The following is a 19,036-nucleotide window of genomic DNA, read 5'->3' on the forward strand; positions in this document are numbered from 1 at the left end:
CCAAATTACGTGTCCCCCTGAGTTGCTACGATTTGCAGGAGGAATAGAGAAAAGGTGGAAACCGCTCACCCCAGATAGAGCAGTGCCAGACCAGGATAGCCAGTCCCATACAATCTTGAAAAAACGAAGGGTCCGCACAGTGCTCCTAAGATCCTTTAATCTTTATTATGGACGTATCCAAATAGGTCAACACACAAATCTAGCTGACATGTTTCGGACCTACTGGTCCTTAATCATAGCCAGAGTGCAAATGGTGCAAAGCCTCCTATGTACCCTCCTCCGATGGGGTGGGTGGCTCCCGGGAAACACCCAGGAAACCGCCCCCAACCCAAAAACAGGAAGGAACATGTACAACATAAGTACAAGGTAAACATAGCATTACTACTTAATCCATGGCTAGAAATTGGATTCCTCCTTGCAGGAGGAATAGTTTTTAACATCGCCATGAATTTTGGCGGCAGCAGGGTGCGCCATCATTCGCCTCGCCCTGAGACAACTGCCCTCTGGCGACAGAATATGTATTCATGAAATAGAACCCTGGGCATGGAGATCAAAGTAATCCTGAGTCATGAGGGATCCGTGCACCGTCCCCGCTGCTATACGAGATCAGCTACAGAGTAACTAAACTCATAACCGATCCGTGCACTCGGCTATATCTCCCAAACAAAGCACTCCGCTCCCCCTTATGCACTGCGGGCTTTGGAAGTGTCGAGTAGCAGCTACAGTTACCACATCTAAACAACCGGTTTTGCAGCGACGCAGTTAGGATGAAATTTAGTTAGTTCGGAGCTGTGAAAAGACCCACAGGAATAAGAGCATTATAACCTAACTTCCACTACTTCCAACTATCAAAGAAAGGTTTTTACTGCGGAAACCGGATGATTGCCGATTCACTTTCTTCAGAGGCACGCAAACAAAAGTGTGTTGTGCGGCAATTAAACAATCAGCCTGGCCGGGCACAAGACGAACCGGAGGTGTAAGAAGAATAGGAAGGAAATAATTATAGACAAACACTGAAATGAATTACTGAAATCAACACAAGCAGAAAGACAAAAGTAATTATGATGGCGATTACACTAAAGCATTTCCATATTAATTGAAAGTAAGTTAATGGATTATACATAGCTAAACAGCAATGCAAGGCGAGAGCTATAATATCGTCATGGTCATGGTAAATAAAGGGTATAATATCGTCATGGTAAATAAAGGGTATAATATTGTCAAGGTAAATAAAGGGTATACAGTGGGATGCGAAAGTTTGGGCAACCTCGTTAATCGTCATGATTTTCCTGTATAAATCGCTAGTTGTTACGATAAAAAATGTCAGTTAAATATATCCTATAGGAGACACACACAGTGATATTTGAGAAGTGAAATGAAGTTTATTGCATTTACAGAAAATGTGCAATAATTGGTTTGATAAGCTCAGTGACCCCTGACCTAAATACACAGGTGAATCCAATTATAAGAAAGAGGTCAATTATAAGTTTCCCTTCTCTTTTATATTTCTCTGAAAAGTAGCAACATGGGGTTCTCAAACTAACTCTCAAATTACCTGAAGACAAAGATTGTTCACCATCATGGTTTAGGGGAAGGATACAGTAAGCTGTCTCAGAGATTTCAGCTGTCTGTTTCCACAGTTAGGAACATATTGAGGAAATGGAAGACTACAGGCTCAGTTCAAGTTAAAGTGAACCTTAAGTGACAAAAATAAATTGAGTTTTACTCACCCGGGGCTTACCTCAGCCCCCTGCAGCTGATCGGTGCCCACGACAAGATGCTGTGATGCTTCGGGTCCCGCTGGCGGCCACTTCCGGTTTCGCTATCAGGACCCGTCAGGCTGGGGAACGTGGCTGATACTACGCGTTCCCAGCCAAAATAGCACCCCTATGCGGAAGTGGCCGCCAGCGGGACCCGGAGCATCAGAGCGACTCGTCGTGGGCACCGATCAGCTGCAGGGGGCTGAGGTAAGCCCCAGGTGAGTAAAACTCAATTTATTTTTTACTTAAGGTTCACTTTAAGGCTTGAAGTCGCAGACCAAGAAAAACTTGAATTAACAGAAGCGTCGAGTGGTGAGAACAGTCAGAGGCAACCCACAGACCAGCACCAAAGACCTACAACATTATCTTGCTGCAGATGGAGTCACTGTACATTGTTCAATTATTCTTCGCACTTTACACAAGGAGATGCTGTATGCGAGAGTGATGCAGAGGAAGCCTTTTCTCCGTCCACAGCACAAAAAGAGCCTCTTGAGGTATGCTAAAGCAGAGTTCCCCAACCCTGTCCTCAAGGCCCACCAACAGTGCATGTTTTGCAGAAAACCACAAACATGCACAGGTAAGGTAATTAGTGTCTCAGTAGAGCCGATTAACTACCTCTGTGGATTTCCACAAAACATGCACTGTTGGTGGGCCTTGGGGACAGGGTTTGGGAAAACTGTGCTACAGCACATTTGGACAAGCCAGCTTCATTTTGGAATAAAGTGCTGTGGACTGGTGAAACTAAAATTGAGTTATTTGGCCTTAACAAGGGGCGTTATGCATGGAGGAAAAAACAACACAGCATTTCAAGAAAAACGCCTGCTACCTACAGTAAAATATGGTGGTGGTTCCATCATGCTGTGGGGCTATGTGGCCAGTGCAGGGACTGGGAATCTTGCCAAAGTTGAGGGACGCATGGATTCCACTCAGTATCAGCAGATTCTGGAGGAATCTGGAGGTCCAGGAATCAGTGACAAAGCTGAAGCTGCGCCAGGGCTGGATCTTTCAACAAGACAACAATCCTAAACACTGCTCAAAATCTAAGGCATCAATGCAGAGGAACAAGCACAACGTTCTGGAATGGCCATCTCAGTCCCCAGACCTGAATATAATTGAAAATCTGTGGTGTGAGTTAACCTCCTTGCCGGTCTAAAAAATCCGGCAAGGAGGCAGCGCCGCACATTTTTTTTAATTTTTTTTTTTTTAAATCATGTAGCGAGCCAAGGGCTCGCTACATGATAGCCGCTAAGCGGCGGCATCCCCCCACCCACTCCGATCGCCTTCGGCGATCAGAGTATGCAGGGAATCCCGTTGAGAACGGGATTTCCTGCAGGGCTTCCCCGGTCGCCATGGCGACGGGGCGGGATGACGTCACCGACGTCATGGACGTCGGGACGTCATAGGGAATCCCGATCCGCCCCTCAACGCTGCCTGGCACTGATTGGCCAGGCAGCGCAGGGCTCTGGGGCGGGGGGGAGCGACTCGGCGCGGCGGATTGCGGCGGATCGGCGGCGAGCGGCGGCGATCGGAAGTTACAAGCAGCTAGCAAAGTGCTAGCTGCTTGTAACAAAAAAAAAATTATGCAAATCGGCCCAGCGGGGCCTGAGATATCCTCCTGCGCAGGTTACCCCGAGCTGAGCTCGGGATAACCGGCAAGGAGGTTAAAGAGAGCTGTCCATGCTTGGAAGCCATCAAACCTGAATGAACTTTGATTTGTAAAGAGGAATGGTCCAAAATACTTTCAACCAGAATACAGACTCTCATTGAAACCTACAGAAAGCGATTAGAGGCTGTAATGTCTGCAAAAGGAGGATCTACTAAATATTGATTTCATTTCTTTTTTGTGGTGCCCACATTTATGCACCTGCCTAATTGTGTTTAAAGAATTATTACACACTTTCTGTAAATCCAATAAACTTCATTTCACATCTCAAATATCACTGTGTGTGTCTACCATATGATATATTTAACAGATATTTTTTATCGTAACAACCAACGATTTATACTGGAAAATCAAGATGATTAACAAAGTGTCCCAAACTTTTGCATCCCACTGTAATATCATCATGGTAAATAAAGGGTATACGGTAACACCCTCCTCTCATTAATATTATAAATGTGAAAGTTTGGATGTTTGTCAACCTATTTTGGTTCCTGGACGTAGAAACTACGTAGTTTCTACGTCCAGGAACCATGCACGCTCCCGCGGCAGATCGCGCACGTGCACGCGCGCTGCCGGCCCGCGGTTTGTTAGCCAGGCAATCAGTGAATCGGGCTACGGTGCCCGATCACGGATTCCTCTCCCCCGCTGAAAAAGCGACAGCTTCTCTCGGAAGCTGCGCCTTTTCTGGCTGTTACCTCCCCCATGCGTCGCTCTAAGCAATTGTTACGCTTAGAGTGACGTCATGTAAACAAACTCATGGCCGCCATCTTATGGCCAAAAAGTAATACTACAACTAAAAGTAAAAAAAAAATAGAAAATCAACACACATGTACATTATAAACCTATTGTTTACATCCCACCCTCCCAAAACTACCCAAATAAAATGTTTAATATAAAAAAAAAAAAACCATTACAATAAAAAAAAAAAAACATGTAAATATTTACCTAAGGGTCTAAACTTTTTAAATATCAATGTAAAGATGATATATTTCTATATTTTTTTTATTTTAAACTTGTAAATAATGATAGATGTAAAACGGAAAAAATGCACCTTTATTTCCAAATAAAATATTGTCGCCATACATTGTGATAGGGACATAATTTTAACGGTGTAATAACCGGGACATATGGGCAAATACAATACGTGAGTTTTAATTATGGAGGCATGTATTATTTTAAAACTATAATGGCTGAAAACTGAGAAATAATGATTTTTTCAGTTTTTTTCTTATTCTTCCTGTTAAAATGCATTTACAGTAAAGTGGCTCTTAGCAAAATGTACCCCACAAAGAAAGCCTAATAGGTGGCGGAAAAAACAAGATATAGATCAGTTCATTGTGATAAGTAGTGATAAAGTTATAGGCTAATGAATGGGAGGTGAACATTTCTCAAGTGAAAACGACGGAACGCGAATGGGTTAATCACGCAACAATGGCTGAATGGATTTGAATAAAATTTGGCACACACATAGTACATTACCTGGAATAACATATAAGATACTTTGTATCCCCATAAACAAAAAGTGGGCGGAGACAAATACAAATTTCACTGGGAAAATGTAAACTGCAGCCATTTTTTACACTGTTATTGGCAGGGTTCTCAAACTTTGCACAGTTGGTCACTGGGTGACTGGGATTAATATTCAAAAAAGTGGGTGGAGCCTACAAAAGCCAATAAAAATTCACCTATTGATTTTCAAGGGGAATATTTAATTGCTGCCATTCCTGCACTGTCAATGACACAAGCATCAAACCTGGTACAGTTGGTGATTGGGTGACTGGGGTTCACATTTAGAAAAGGGGGTGGAGCCAAAAACAGCCAATAAGATTTGTTTAATTTCAATGCAAATTATTGATGACAAAGACTGCAAAGCTCACAAGCTAGGTCATTGAGTAATTGACAGTTAGGTTTAGAAAAAGTGGGCAGAGCCAACACCAGCCAAGTATGTAGCCGGGCAGCGCCAGGCCATCAGCTAGTGGTATATAAAGGGTATAACATCACTGTGGTAAATAAAGGATGTAGTATTGTCATGGTAAATAAAGGGTGTAATATCGCCATGGTAAATAAAGGGTGTAATATCGCCATGGTAAATAAAGGGTATAATATCGCCATGGTAAATAAAGGGTGTAATATCGTCATGGTAACTAAAGGGTATAATATCGTCATGGTAACTAAAGGGTATAATATCGTCATGGTAACTAAAGGGTATAATATCGTCATGGTAACTAAAGGGTATAATATCGTCATGGTAACTAAAGGGTATAATATCGTCATGGTAACTAAAGGGTATAATATCGTCATGGTAACTAAAGGGTATAATATCGTCATGGTAACTAAAGGGTATAATATCGTCATGGTAACTAAAGGGTATAATTTTGTCAAGGCAAATAAAGGGAGACAATGAAACTTGTTTTATGTGTAAGTATTATTTCAAGCTAATGCTATAGTCTGTTCGGAAATATTACTACCTGCCTGCCGGCTTCCCCTGCAGCTAACTGACAGCACCGGTACAGGTATAAATAGCAATCCTATATAATAAAACCCCTCTGTCCTTGCGTCCCCTTGTCCCTGTGTTTTAGCTACTGCACATGTGTAGCTGTTGGGACAAGAGGAGGGCGGGGTCAGGGGGGGCGGCTGGCCGTTGGTGCGCGCAGCAGTTTTACATTTTTCATATTTTGTATGTGGATGTTTAAAGAGGAACTCCAGTGAAAATAATGTAATAAAAAAAGTGCTTCATTTTTACAATAATTATGTATAAATGATTTAGTCAGTGTTTGCTCATTGTAAAATCTTTCCTCTCCCCGATTTACATTCTGACATTTATTACATGGTGACATTGTTACTGTGGGCAGGTTATGTAGCTGCTGCTAGCTGTTTTGGCTGTTACAGACAGCTGTAAACAGCCATTTCCTGTCTGTGAACATTGTTACATTGTGGCAGTTTGCCCAGAGTACCGCGGTACTCAGAGCTTCTTGTGGGAGGGGTTTCAGCACAAAATCAGTCATACAGCGCCCCCTGATGGTCTGTTTGTGAAATGCATTATATTTCTCATGTAAAAGGGGGTATCAGCTACTGATTGGGATAAAGTTAATTCTTGGTCGGAGTTTCTCTTTAAGGGAAACTTCTGATCTAGGTCCAGCCGCTGAAGTCCTATTGGCGCCCCACTGTCTTTATTTATCATTTATTTTCACTATAGTTCCTCTAGAAACTCTGAAATGTAAAAATACCCCTCTGGGGATAGTGACCTCGGGTGGAGGAAGCCTCTGGATACTAACGAGGCTTCCCCCGTCCTCCGGTGTCCTGGCAATCAAGCGCTGCAGCCCCCTGAACTGCGGGGAGGTAAATATTTACCCACCGCGATCCTGCGCAGGTGCGCTAGCGTCTCTCTCCGGTCAGGTTAAGGTGGAAATAGCCGAACCCGATCGTATCCGCTCTACTGCGCAGCCACAAATCCTGTGTGCCTGTGCAGATACGATCGGGTTTGACTATTTCCGCCTAGCTTACGCAGGATCGTGGAGAGGTAAATATAGCCCGCGCCTGCGCACTCTTGTCAAGCTAGGTTTCGGGGGAGCCAGCACTGAATTCCTCACAGCTACAGGGGGTTGGAGAAGCCTAAGGCTTCCCCCTCCTGAGGTAAGTATCCCCAGAGGGGTATTTTTTTAGTACAGGTTCTCTTTAAAGAGAATCTGTACTCTAAAATTCTTACAATAAAAAAACATACCATTTTATTCATTATCTTCTCCTGGGCCCCTCTGTGCTGTTTCTGCCACTCCCTGCTGCAATCCTGGCTTGTAATTAACAGTTTTAGGCAGTGTTTACAAACAAAAGACATGGCATGTGATAGGCTGAGAGGAGCTCAGTCTGTGACACACACAGAGCCTGCAGGGGGTGTGTAGAGGGTGTGTATAGCTTCTGCCTATCACAAGCAGAGCAGCACATTCCTGCCTGAGCTCCAGAAAGCCGTCAAAGGAAAGAAGATTAGATTATATAACAGAGATAATACAGCCACTGTGCAACTAGGAAAGGCTGCAGTAAGACAGACCACATTAGAACAGGTATAGGAACTTATAGGATAGAAGAAATAAGGCTGAAACATTTGTTACAGGTTCTCTTTAACTAATAATGAAACAGGTTTGTGAAATACCCTCTATGTGTTGTCCAGTTCCAGACTTACCGGGGTGGTTGGCCTTTATGTGGGATTTTATAAGGCGGTCATCCGGGAAGGACTTTTCGCACGCCGGGCAGGAATACGTCTTTTTGTCCTGTAACGAGAAACGCGGCCGATCAATAACGTTACACAATAATTGTGACTTATGAGCCGGGTAAGGCAAAGTATTGACGAGCCAATAAGGTGATTGATGAAGCGCGCTGTTTTTCCTGCAACTCAGATTCTCCTGCTGGCAAGAAGCAGATGTAAAAAAAGCAAAAATAAATATATAAATAAAATTAAGAACAAATACAAAATAAACACCAAATGGCTCCCTGACCAACAATGAAATGATAAAGCATTACTGACCTTGCTCTCTCCCCCTTTTGTGTCTTGGTAACCATTATACATTTTATTCATCATGTTTATTTTGTCACTGTCATTGCCAATTCTATAATTTGTATTTTGTATCATTCTTTGTATTTTGTCACTAATTATGTATCTTGTATATTGGTGTGTACACCATTGTCTGTATTATGTACCCCATGTTTGTTTCTTACTTTGTTCAGCGCCACGGAATATGTTGGCGCTTTATAAATCAATAATAATAATAATAATAAAGATATATCAGCACTATCATCACTGCTTGAAAAACAATTCACCTTCAAAACCGTCTGTACACCGGGGCTGCAGAGCTTGCACTCTGCACCGACTTCAGGCCCCGACACACCAGAAGAGCGTTTTGCGGGCCGTTTTCGTTTTGTAAAAAAAACGCTTCTATTGACTTACATTAAAATCGTGGTAAAACCATGGCAAAATAGCCGTGATCGCTTCAATTTTCCTACGATTTTAATGCAAGTCAATGGAAGCAGTTTGTGAAAAAAAATGAATACAACCTGTAAAACGCTATTATTATTATTATTATTATTTATTTATAAATCGCCAACATATTCCGTGGCGCTGTACAATGTAAGAAAACAAACAAGGGATACATAATGATACAGACAATGATATACAACAAATATGGACACTGGTCCAAAATACAGAACTGCTGATTACAACAGCACATTTAAAATGATGGATAAAATGTATAAATGTATAACAGAGTGCAAGCTAATAAATGAATAACATTCCAAGACACAAAAGGGTGAGAGCCCTGCCCTTGTGAGCTTACAATCTGAAGGAATGGGGTGGAAACAAGAGGTGGGGAAGTATACAGTATATGTACAGGCAGTGCGAGATTTAGTAAGGAGTCAATCTAGTCACGCAAGGTTGATGGGTGAATGGTCTAAGATAGAGCATATGCTTGTCGGAAAAGGTGGGTTTTGAGGGAGCGTTTGGTTTGTCAGGGCCCTGCCCCTCCCCAAGCAAGAGAGATTGTACTGTAGTGTGGATAAGCCCTCCTGCTCATGTGCTGACCCCCCACCCCACCCCAGGGTCTTATTCTCTGTGCATCTGAGCTGCAAAGGTACCGCAAACCCCCAAAAGTGGGCATCAGCAGCCGGGGTTACTAGCACTGGCATAGTGGCAGACTGACGGTCCCTGTTATCACCAGGTGTTCATGTAATTAAGGCGTTGGGAGATTTGGACGCAGGGTAAAGCTTAAAAAATGGCTCACCCTGCTCCTGCAAAAGTCCCGGCTGTGCTAATTACTATTCCCCCTCCAGGCCGCCATTGAGTCGGATGTAAGAGGCAATTCAACTGCCAGCCCTTGCTGGTGGCCGAATTACGCTGGTTTTATTGTATTTTGTGCTCCGTTTTTTTTACGCCGCCCACATTTTTGACTGACCTATGGCAGTGCCCACTGTGCCCAAATTGCCAGCACTGTTTTTGCCCCACTCGATCGCCAGTATTTCCCGTGTACCATTAACAGTGGCGGACAAACAACCGTGTGGCTTGGGGTCACCACTTCCAAAGTACCTCTTACTGTTGGCCCTTCTAGAGTGCTGCTCCGATGGCCGCTTCATAGATGTGAGGATAAGTGCAGAAGTGGTGATAATTCATGCAGTTTTTGAAAGTGTGGATCACAGAGAAGGGATGTGATCTTAAAGGGAACCAGAGACGAGGCACCCTCATGTATTTTACCATATATATCAGTGGGAACATTAGAGAAAACACCTACCCTGCTCTCTGTTACATCCTTCACTGCTCAGCCTGCTTCTTATCAGACCTGATAAAATCCCCGACTGAGCATTCAGTCTGGCTTTGCTATAATGACTCAGGTATAATGATTCCTGAGCAGAGCCACAAGGGGGCAGGCTTGGGCTTGAAAAGAAGACAGACTCAGCCCAAAGATTCCTGAACAAAACCAGACTGAATGCTCAGTTGGGAATTTTATCAGGGCTGATAGGAAGCAATCTGAACAGTAAATAATGAAACAGAAAGCAGGGTAGTTGTTTTCTCTAATGTTCCCCTGATATATATATATATATGGTAAAATACATGAGGGTGCTTCGTCTCTGGTTCACGTTAAAGGGAACCTGAACTGAGTAAAATTATTTAAAATAAACACATGACGTAGCTGCAAAGGAATATTACATAGTTACCTTGCCATCAGTTCCTCTCAGAGGCTCACCATTTTCTTCTTACAGAGATCCCTTCTAGTTCTGACAATATTTTGTAAGAACTGAAATATACCAGTTGCTGTCAGTTATTTATCAGTTGCTGTCAGTTGCAACTGAATGTGCAAGGTAATGTCCATGTTTCCTTATGGCTCAAGTCAGCGATATTACAGTTTAACAATGTGCTGACCAGGAAGCTGTTATGGGTAATGGCCATTTTCAAAATGGAGAATGGAGAACTCCATCAATCACAGTGGACAAACAGGACGCGGGAGAGGAGAAAGAGATTGACGAGTAGACTACATGGGAGGTAAGTATGACCTGTGTATGTTTATTTTGACTTTTAATCTTCAGTTCAGGTTCTCTTTAAGCAGTCTAAAAATGTATACCAGAAAGAAAAAAAATAGTTTTCTGGCACGCAGCGTGTTAGCGCTTATACAAACATGCGCACATACATACACACTTTATATTTTCTGTGCACTGGTTTCTCTGTCGCAGTCTCCCGTTTTATGCTGCAATCTCGTGTAAGTGGCTGTCTTAGCTTTGTGGAACTCATTACTGTAAGACACAACAGTCGTTTTCAGACAATAACCTCGGGATCCGAAAAAGACAATTACATCTCCTAATAGCCTATCTCATTCCCCCTCGCTGAAAGCTGTACTGTCCATCCCCTGCGTCAGCAGTCAGTTAATAAAGCATATCTCTGGTCATATGCAGTACTTTTTCAACTTGACCACTACAGGTTGTGTTCCCCTTACGTACCTGAGCAATTTTCACATTTCAGAGCACCTCCCATTCATTTGTCAATAACTTTATCACAACCTATCACACCTAAATGATTTTTAATTTATTTTTCCTAGCCACAAATTGGGCTTTCTTTGGGAGGTACTTTTTTGCTAAGAATGAATTTATTTTATACGCATTTTAACAGGAATCACTAGAATAAAATGGAAAAAAAAATATTTCTCAGATTTCAGCCATTATAGTTTAAATAAAACGTGTGACTGTAGATAAAAGCCACACATTTTATTTGCCCATTTGTACTGGTTATTTCAACATTTAAATTATATCCCTAGTACAATTTGTAGAGGCAATATGTTATTTGGAAATAAAAGGTGCATTTCTTTCATTTTGTGTTTTTGGTGCTTTATAAACTATTACGAGCCCTAATTTGCAAATATAACAATAACATACCCACATGGCATCCTCTATAATAATCTCCCTGTGTCACTGCGCCCAGCTGTCCGTGTCCCTGTTATTTGCTACTGCGCATGTGCGCAGTACGGACAGCTGGATGGGACCAGGAAGTGAGGTGGGCGGGCGAGCGAGATGGGCGAGCAAGATGGGTGAGGCGGGCGAGCGAGATGGGCGCGTGCATGCGCACTGGCGGCAGTGGTAGAAAAAAAACAAAAAAGACCTAGAGCCCGTTTTAAAACGGGCTTGGGTCTACTAGTGCGTATATAAAAAGGTAAGTCCCTAATGTAAAAATGTATATATTCTCTTTAAAAATTCCAACTTTTTTTCCCCAATTTTGTTTTTTAAGTATGGGGGCAGGGTAGGGGACAAAGTGTTAAAGAGAGTCTGTAACAAAATTGTTAGCCTTATTTCTTCTATCCTATAAGTTCCTATACCTGTTCTAATGTGGTCTGTCTTACTGCAGCCTTTTCTAGTTGCACTGTCTCTGTAATAAATCTTATCTTCTTTCCTCTGTCGGGCTCAGGCTGGAATGTGTGGAATGTGCAGCACTGCTTGTCATTGGCAGAAGCTATACCCACCCTCTCCAAGCTCTGCATGAGTCACACAGTGAGCTGTTCTCAGCCTATTACACTCTGGTTAGAAGCAATGTTTTTTTGTTTGTAAACACTGCCTAAAACTGGTAATTACAAGCCAGGTTTGGAGCAGAGAGTGTCAGAAACAGCACAGAGGGGCCCAGGAGAACATAAGGAAAAGAATGGTATGCTTTGTATTGTAAGAATTTTAGAGTACAGATTCTCTTTAACAACCTTTTTATTTATAATTGTAGTGCAATATAAAATTTGGCCACTAGATGTCACTTGCTTGGAATGCAGAAGCATTCTGGGGGTATTTCAACTCCTAGGTAAAGTGGAAGGTATTGTGGGAAACCTGCACAGACAGCTGAACGATTGCAAACTATCAGACATCAGAGAACTCAGCTCTGTGTACGTAGCTTTACACTGTAACAAAACTTTGACTTTTTGTTCGTGTTTTCCCAACAGCACCTTTGATATTTGACAGTTTTCGGATTATCTGCCTGTAAACAGCAGAGCCAGCAGATAAAAGCACATTGAGATACCCTAGCCAAGAAAGTAAACAAGTAAAATGTCGATATGAACAAGTAGGGCTTCAGAACACAACAAACCCCAATTTGTAACAGGCTCTCTTTAAGATTTCAGCTGAAATATAAAAAAAGCTGCTGTGAATTCCGTAGGAAACATCACCTTCCATCTTCTCTGGTTCACATCCGCGGAGCTTGAAACGCTCACAGAATGCGGAGCCGACTTCAAAGCACATCAATCAATGGAGAGATTCCTTCCAGGTGAGCCAGTTAGCATCAAAGTCCTTCAAACAGAGGCCGTCAGAAGCTCTTTCCTCAGCTGTCCTCCGTCTAATCTTCAAATAATGGAGTCTTCTCAAACAAATTAAACCTGACAGCGGGAGGTATAATGCAGAAGGCATGCAGCAGCTGCAGAGAACGCCGTGGCCTGCATACCCTATATACTTTATATATAGCGTGTTCCGTCTCCACGATATGGATTTACAACGAGAGCCTACACATTCTAGAAGCCGTACTTACAGGTCCTACGACAAGAGGTCCATTACTTTCCCTGCTCATGCTAATATCAGAAGATCAAAAGCAGACTCAAGCGACTCTAGAGGGCATCTTAAAACTACATTCAAACTTTACTTTAGTCACTTTAAACAATCCCTTTTTTTGATTGTTTGAGATGAGACTTTTCCACTGATCGCTCTACAAACATTCTCGCCGGGCTCTCTGTGGAGTAGCATCTATTGTCCTACACGGGAGGGGCAGAATCAGTTGTGAAACGCTTTGGGAAAACAAAACAGCAAGCAGGTAAATTCAATTTAAAGTACGGTCTGTGGGGTTGCATGCAACAAAAACTTGTCAACGCTGGGCCGGCCTGTATAAATAAAAGTGTCAGCTGTGTGGCTGACAATGCGCTCTGCCGCTATTCGGGAGGTGGCGAAGGGATGACGGAGCAGTCATGCATGCCGTTGCGGTGTCATTGAAGATGCCGCAGGGGTGCACTGTCTTCAAAGAATTTGGCTGCTACTAGGCCAAGTTGATTCACTAGGCGGGTCGCTTGCCGAGCGGCCATTGTTTACACGCTTGAATATCATCTGATGTGGTCGTTATTGGCCAATCTTATTCAGGCATGTGTGCAAGGCTTAAAGTAAACCAGAGCTGTGGGAAAAAGAAGATTTGATACTCATCCGCGGCTTCCTCCAGCACCATAAACACGTCTGTGTCCCACGCCATCCTCCCACTGTCTGCTGATCAGCCTGGTAATAGCTGACGGCTCAATCGTGTCAGTCTGGGTCTACTGCGCATGCACGGGAGGTCCACGCATGCGCAGAAGACCCAGGCTGGACCAGACTGAGCCTATTACCGGGGCTGATCGCGACTGAACAGCAGGCCGCCGGAGGACGGTGTGGGACTCACATGTGTATATGCTGCTAGAGGAAGCCGCGGGTGAGTATCAAATCTTCTTTTTCCCACAGCTCTGGTTTACTTTAAGGCTTCTTTTCCTTGGACAAGCAGTTTAGCCGCCATGTTGCCGGCAACAAGAGCCATTCGGCTGCAATGAGGTGTCACGTTTGACAAATGGCAGTGTTACAAGGCAGTGAAAAAAAAGGTCTCATGTTAGGTCTGAGCATAGCAACTGCCATGCTCAGATGCAACTTAATGGGGGGGGGAGGCAAGCACCCAGCTGGTGGCCGGGACCAGCTGTCAGCTACTCATGGAAAAGAGGCCTTACTCTTTATTGTGTGAATGTTCTTTCACTTGGTTTTGTCCTACAGCAATAACACCTGCCTGCCGTTGTGCGTAATCACCCCAATTTTTTCCGACTTGAAGCAAAATTTTTGTACGAATTTGCATGCAGCTTGAAATCGTAGCCAACAAATCTAGCTGCTGACAGATTTCAGTGGTCCAGCTCCAAGCTAAACAGGAACGGTTACTAAATGTACATGGCATCTGGACAATCTTTGATCCCCTTTTGGTCTTCCTACTGTGGACTAAGGGATAGTCAATGACATGTTACGAATTGTGTATAGACCCTTATGGCACCCCTTACATTACTCAATTTTTGGCGTGGCTGCAACGTCGCCACTCAATTGATTAATTGCGTCCGAATTGCTCAAAATGATCAGGCATGCTGGAAAATCTTAGTCAAAAGGGCTTGATGGAGTGAGCGGTGGTAACAGAGTTCGATTTGTATACCTACACTCGCCTCCTCTCCTCAAAAGAAAATGGCCATTACCCCATACCAGCTTCCAGGTCAGCACACTGAAACTGTAAGGGCCTTTTTCCACTGCACAGCTGAATCCAAAAATTGCAAATCGCTTCTGATTTTTAAAAGGCTAGGGTTGCTATTTTCTCATACAAATCATGAGAAGGATTTTCCACCAGGGCTGTGGAGTCGGTACAAAAATCTTCCGACTCCAACGTTTATGAAACCACAACTCCGGGTACCCAAAATGGCTCAGACTCCGACTCCTCGTCTCCAACTCCTTAGTCTAATACTTAAGGTAGGGCTGTGGATTTTGTACAAAAATCACCCGACTCCGATTCCTGACTCCTCAGTTTATGAAATCCACGACTCCGACTCCAACTCCGACTCCAGGTGCCCAAAATTGTCCTGACTCCACAGCCCTGTTTTCCACTATAGTGATTCAATTTGCAAATCGCTTTCTGGGGCGATTTTAAGAGGAAAAATGCAATGCAAATGAAAACTCTCAATCATATAACAAAATTAATGAAAAATCGCAATCGCTTGTGATTTGTGATTGCTAGTGGAAAAGGGCCCTATTATCACCCACATGAGAAATTGGGAAACATGGAAATTACCTTGCACATCCATTGTCTTTTCAGTTATAAGTGACAGCAACTGATATAGAACTGTCAGCAACTGATAAATAACTGACAGCAACTGATAAATAACTGACAGCAACTGATATATTTCAGTTCTGCCAGAAGGAATCAGTGTAAAAAGAAAATGTTGAGCATCTGAGAGGAACGGACAATGAGGTAAGTATGTAATATTCATTTGCAGCTACATCATGTGTTTATTTTGAATAAGTTTACTCGGTTCAGGTTCCCTTTCAGACGCTACAAACCCAGACAGATCATCTTCACGGATCCTGAATACGCTGAATTTGCCGTAACAGAACATCAAATCCAGCCGGCATCTCGGGAGATAAAACAGAACGCGGGCATTATATCCGCGGCTAACCGATCTCAAGCTGTTTTCACAGACGTGAAATAATGACGGGCGATCATCACCCTTGCCTAAGTGCCTTCGAGAAAACACGCGCTTATTTCTACTCATTCTCATTCAAATATTCGCATTACCACGGATACTAAGCGGGCGCTTTCAGCATCAGCGTACGGTCGGACGCCGCGTCCCAGGCATGCCATTTACAAGCCCCCCGCAGTGCTCGCGATGCAAATGTATCTCAGGACCGTTCCATAGGATTGCCCCCCCCCCCCCCCCCAACCTCCACATGCGCCGAGAGAGCAGCGGCACGACGCCAATTTCCTGCACCTATTCCGTCAAGGAGCGCCGCGGCATCAGTCCATCGGCGGGGAGGCTGAATAATTGCTCGCACTGAAAACTTTTATCTTCCCCTATAAATATATACGGGTCTGCGGTTCCCCCGGAGGAGACGCCTGCTTCTCCAGAATGGCATCATTAATGGACAGCCAGGCTTGTTTTCGACGTCGCGGCGCCGCCGAAGCGAGGAGGGAAGCGCGGATAATTTGTCACTAATGTGCGCGTTTTTGAAGGAGACTGTCATTATATTAGTGAGCGGATCCACGGGTCTGACCCGGCTCGGCATTCCCTTCTGCGGTTGTTTTTCTGAAAGCGTACATGTGACTTCATTAAAAACTGACAACCTGCAATCGCAGATATCAGCCTTCGAGCTAAGATGCAATTACATATATAGAGAGTATATAAAATGGTAATGGGTGGTAAAAACTGAAGGCCTCGCTATCTTGTCTGCTAATAGCCAATCTGCTGCAGTCAGGTCATCTTTATAATATGAGCCTTTTAACTAACTTAACTGTAACCAGAGGTATATGGAGGCTCCCATGTGTATTTCCTTTTAAGCAATAACAGTTTCCTGGATGTCCTGCTGATCCTCTGTCTCTAATACTTTCAGCCATAGACCCTGAACAAGCATGCAGCAGATCAGGTACTTCTGACATTATTGTCAGATTTGACAGGATTAGCTGCATGCTTGTTTCTGGTGTGATTCAGACACTACTGCAGCCAAATAGACCAGCAGGGCTGCCAGGCAACTGGTATTGTTTAAAATTTGTAAGGAGAACAGAGGCGCCAACAGAATAAAATATATCTAAAAACTTTAAAATTCCTCGGGAGGCGGTGGTGGACTCATCTCCCCGAAGCAGACATGATACTGTCGGTTTTAGTACAAACACATTTATTTATATACTCCAACATACAGCACAACGCGTTTCACGGGTACATTCCTGCTTCTTCAGGCAATAATTAACAGGAGTACACACAGTGCAGTCTTTAGGTCACAATAAGCGCCTCTGTGACAGAGAGCGACATCTTAATCCTGAGTGAGGACGGGCCTAATCTCCTCACCTGCCTACACAGTGGTTGCCTAATTGGTAACCCTGACTTGTGAGTATATCTATCATATACTTTTCCATTTACCCATCACCCAACTTACTACACTATATTGGGCTCTCGGTGTCCCTTCTTTTCCTTTGGTATTGTTTAAAAGGAAATAAATATGGTGGCCACCATATCCCTCTCACTACAGTTGTCCTTGAACGTTGAGGTGAAAATAGCGGCTATGTGACTGGTGCCCCTTTAAAGGGGGTTGTAACATCCAAAAATAATAAAAATTCCTAAATAATAGTGCCTTAAAAGTATATGTAACCCCCTTATTCTTTCTGAAATAGGTCTGTATGTGCTCCAGGTTTTTTTTTTTTCTTCTTACCTGGTCTGGATGCCATTGCCTACCTGCCTGGGATTTTTTTTTTTTTTTTTAGCTACAGTACCAAGCTAATATCAGCATGCAAACAACAGAACACATCCTATTTTAGATAAGATAAGAACACTATGACCAGGAGGTAATTGAATACACCCCCTGTTGTCTAGGTGATGTTTGCTGTGGGAGGGACAGTAAGCTCTGGCAGTAGGTAAAGAAAATTATCGCTGAGCTCAATCGGGAAAAAAAAAAAAGGAAAAAAAAGGAAAAGGGCAAAAATTATGTCATTTTTGGCATCACAGAGAAACAGTAAAAATGGAAACCAACAGACATATTATTTTCAAATCACATTTCTCCTCAATCTGACAGTCAACCCTAAAAACAACAGGATAGGCAAGCTAAATAATGCCTGGTACACACCATACAATCTCCCATCAGATAGACAGATCGAATTGATTATTTCCAGTCCTTTTTCTGATCCATCTAAAGGTGCCCATACACTCGTCAGATTGGCAGCAGACAGATAAGAAATGCATCTGATGATCTATCTGATGCGTTTTTAGAACATTTTTTACCAGGATAGAATTCCAATAGATTTCAGTTTGAAATCTGTTGAAATTCGATCTGATGGCATTTTTTTGCCATCAGATTTCCATTAAGGCCAATGCAAACTGATAAGCAATCTCATCAGATCGACCTAAATTTTCCACCCTGCTAGTTCGATGGAAATCCATCGAAATCGATCGAAATCGGCCGTCGATCGGTCGATTGGCCAACCGATTTGCGATCGATCGATCGATCGATCGATCGCGATCGATCGGTCGGCCAGAAAATCGGCTGAGTGTATGGGCTGCTTTAGGATCACTTCTATACAAAATCGATCAGAAAAACAATTGGAAATCAGATCGGACCTGTCGGAAATAATCACTTCGACTTGTCTATCTGATGGGAAATTGGGGATAGAATGTGGCACCACTCTACTCTATTGTAGTTTTCTATTTTTGTTTTTCTTCCAATGTGCGTGATGCAGAATTAAAGGGATACTGTAGGGGGGTCGGGGGAAAATGAGTTGAACTTACCCGGGACTTCTAATGATCCCCCGCAGACATCCTGCGCCCGTGCAGCCACTCCCCAATGCTCCGGCCCGCCTCCGGTTCACTTCTGGAATTTCAGACTTTAAAGTCTGAAAATCAATGTGCCTGCGTTGCCGTGTCCTCAATCCTGCTGATGTCACCAGGAGCGTACTGCGCAGTCACAGACCATACAGGGCTTGTGCTACACAATCCTGGTGACGTCAGTGAAAGCAAGGACATGGCAACGCAGGCGCATTGGTTTTCAGACTGTAAAGTCAGAAATTCCAGACGTGAACCGGAGGCGGGGCCAGAGCCTCGGTGAGTGGCTGCACGGGCACAGGGTGTCTGCGGGGGACCAATAGAAGCCCCGGGTAAGTTCAACTCATTATCCCCCGACCCCCTACAGTATCCCTTTAAAGCTTTTCCTATTTCTTGCAGTTGACCTAAGTTTTCCCTGTAGGATCTTTATATTTTTGTTCTCATGTTTGGGAGGATAAGAAAGAGATTGGGGGAGGAGAAGGGGGCAGATAAGAACACGATGGTATGTTGGGGAGAAACAAGGTGGGAGGGGGCACATTTCATTATTTCTAGAATTCTGATTT

General features: G+C 43.5%; 1 protein-coding gene across 6 annotated transcripts in view; it reads right to left on the bottom strand.

Moving 5' to 3' along the window:
• Positions 1 to 19,036, bottom strand: part of ZFAT (zinc finger and AT-hook domain containing) — a 222,358-nt gene that overhangs the window by 119,091 nt on the left and 84,231 nt on the right. For all 6 annotated transcript variants that reach the window (XM_068238055.1, XM_068238053.1, XM_068238052.1 and 3 more), the window contains one exon: positions 7,598 to 7,685. In XM_068238055.1, the coding sequence (XP_068094156.1) occupies positions 7,598 to 7,685 (88 nt within the window). The remainder of the gene's footprint in view (positions 1 to 7,597; positions 7,686 to 19,036) is intronic.

Source organism: Hyperolius riggenbachi, chromosome 5, assembly GCF_040937935.1.
Source record: "Hyperolius riggenbachi isolate aHypRig1 chromosome 5, aHypRig1.pri, whole genome shotgun sequence".
Taxonomy (NCBI): Eukaryota; Metazoa; Chordata; class Amphibia; order Anura; family Hyperoliidae; genus Hyperolius; species Hyperolius riggenbachi.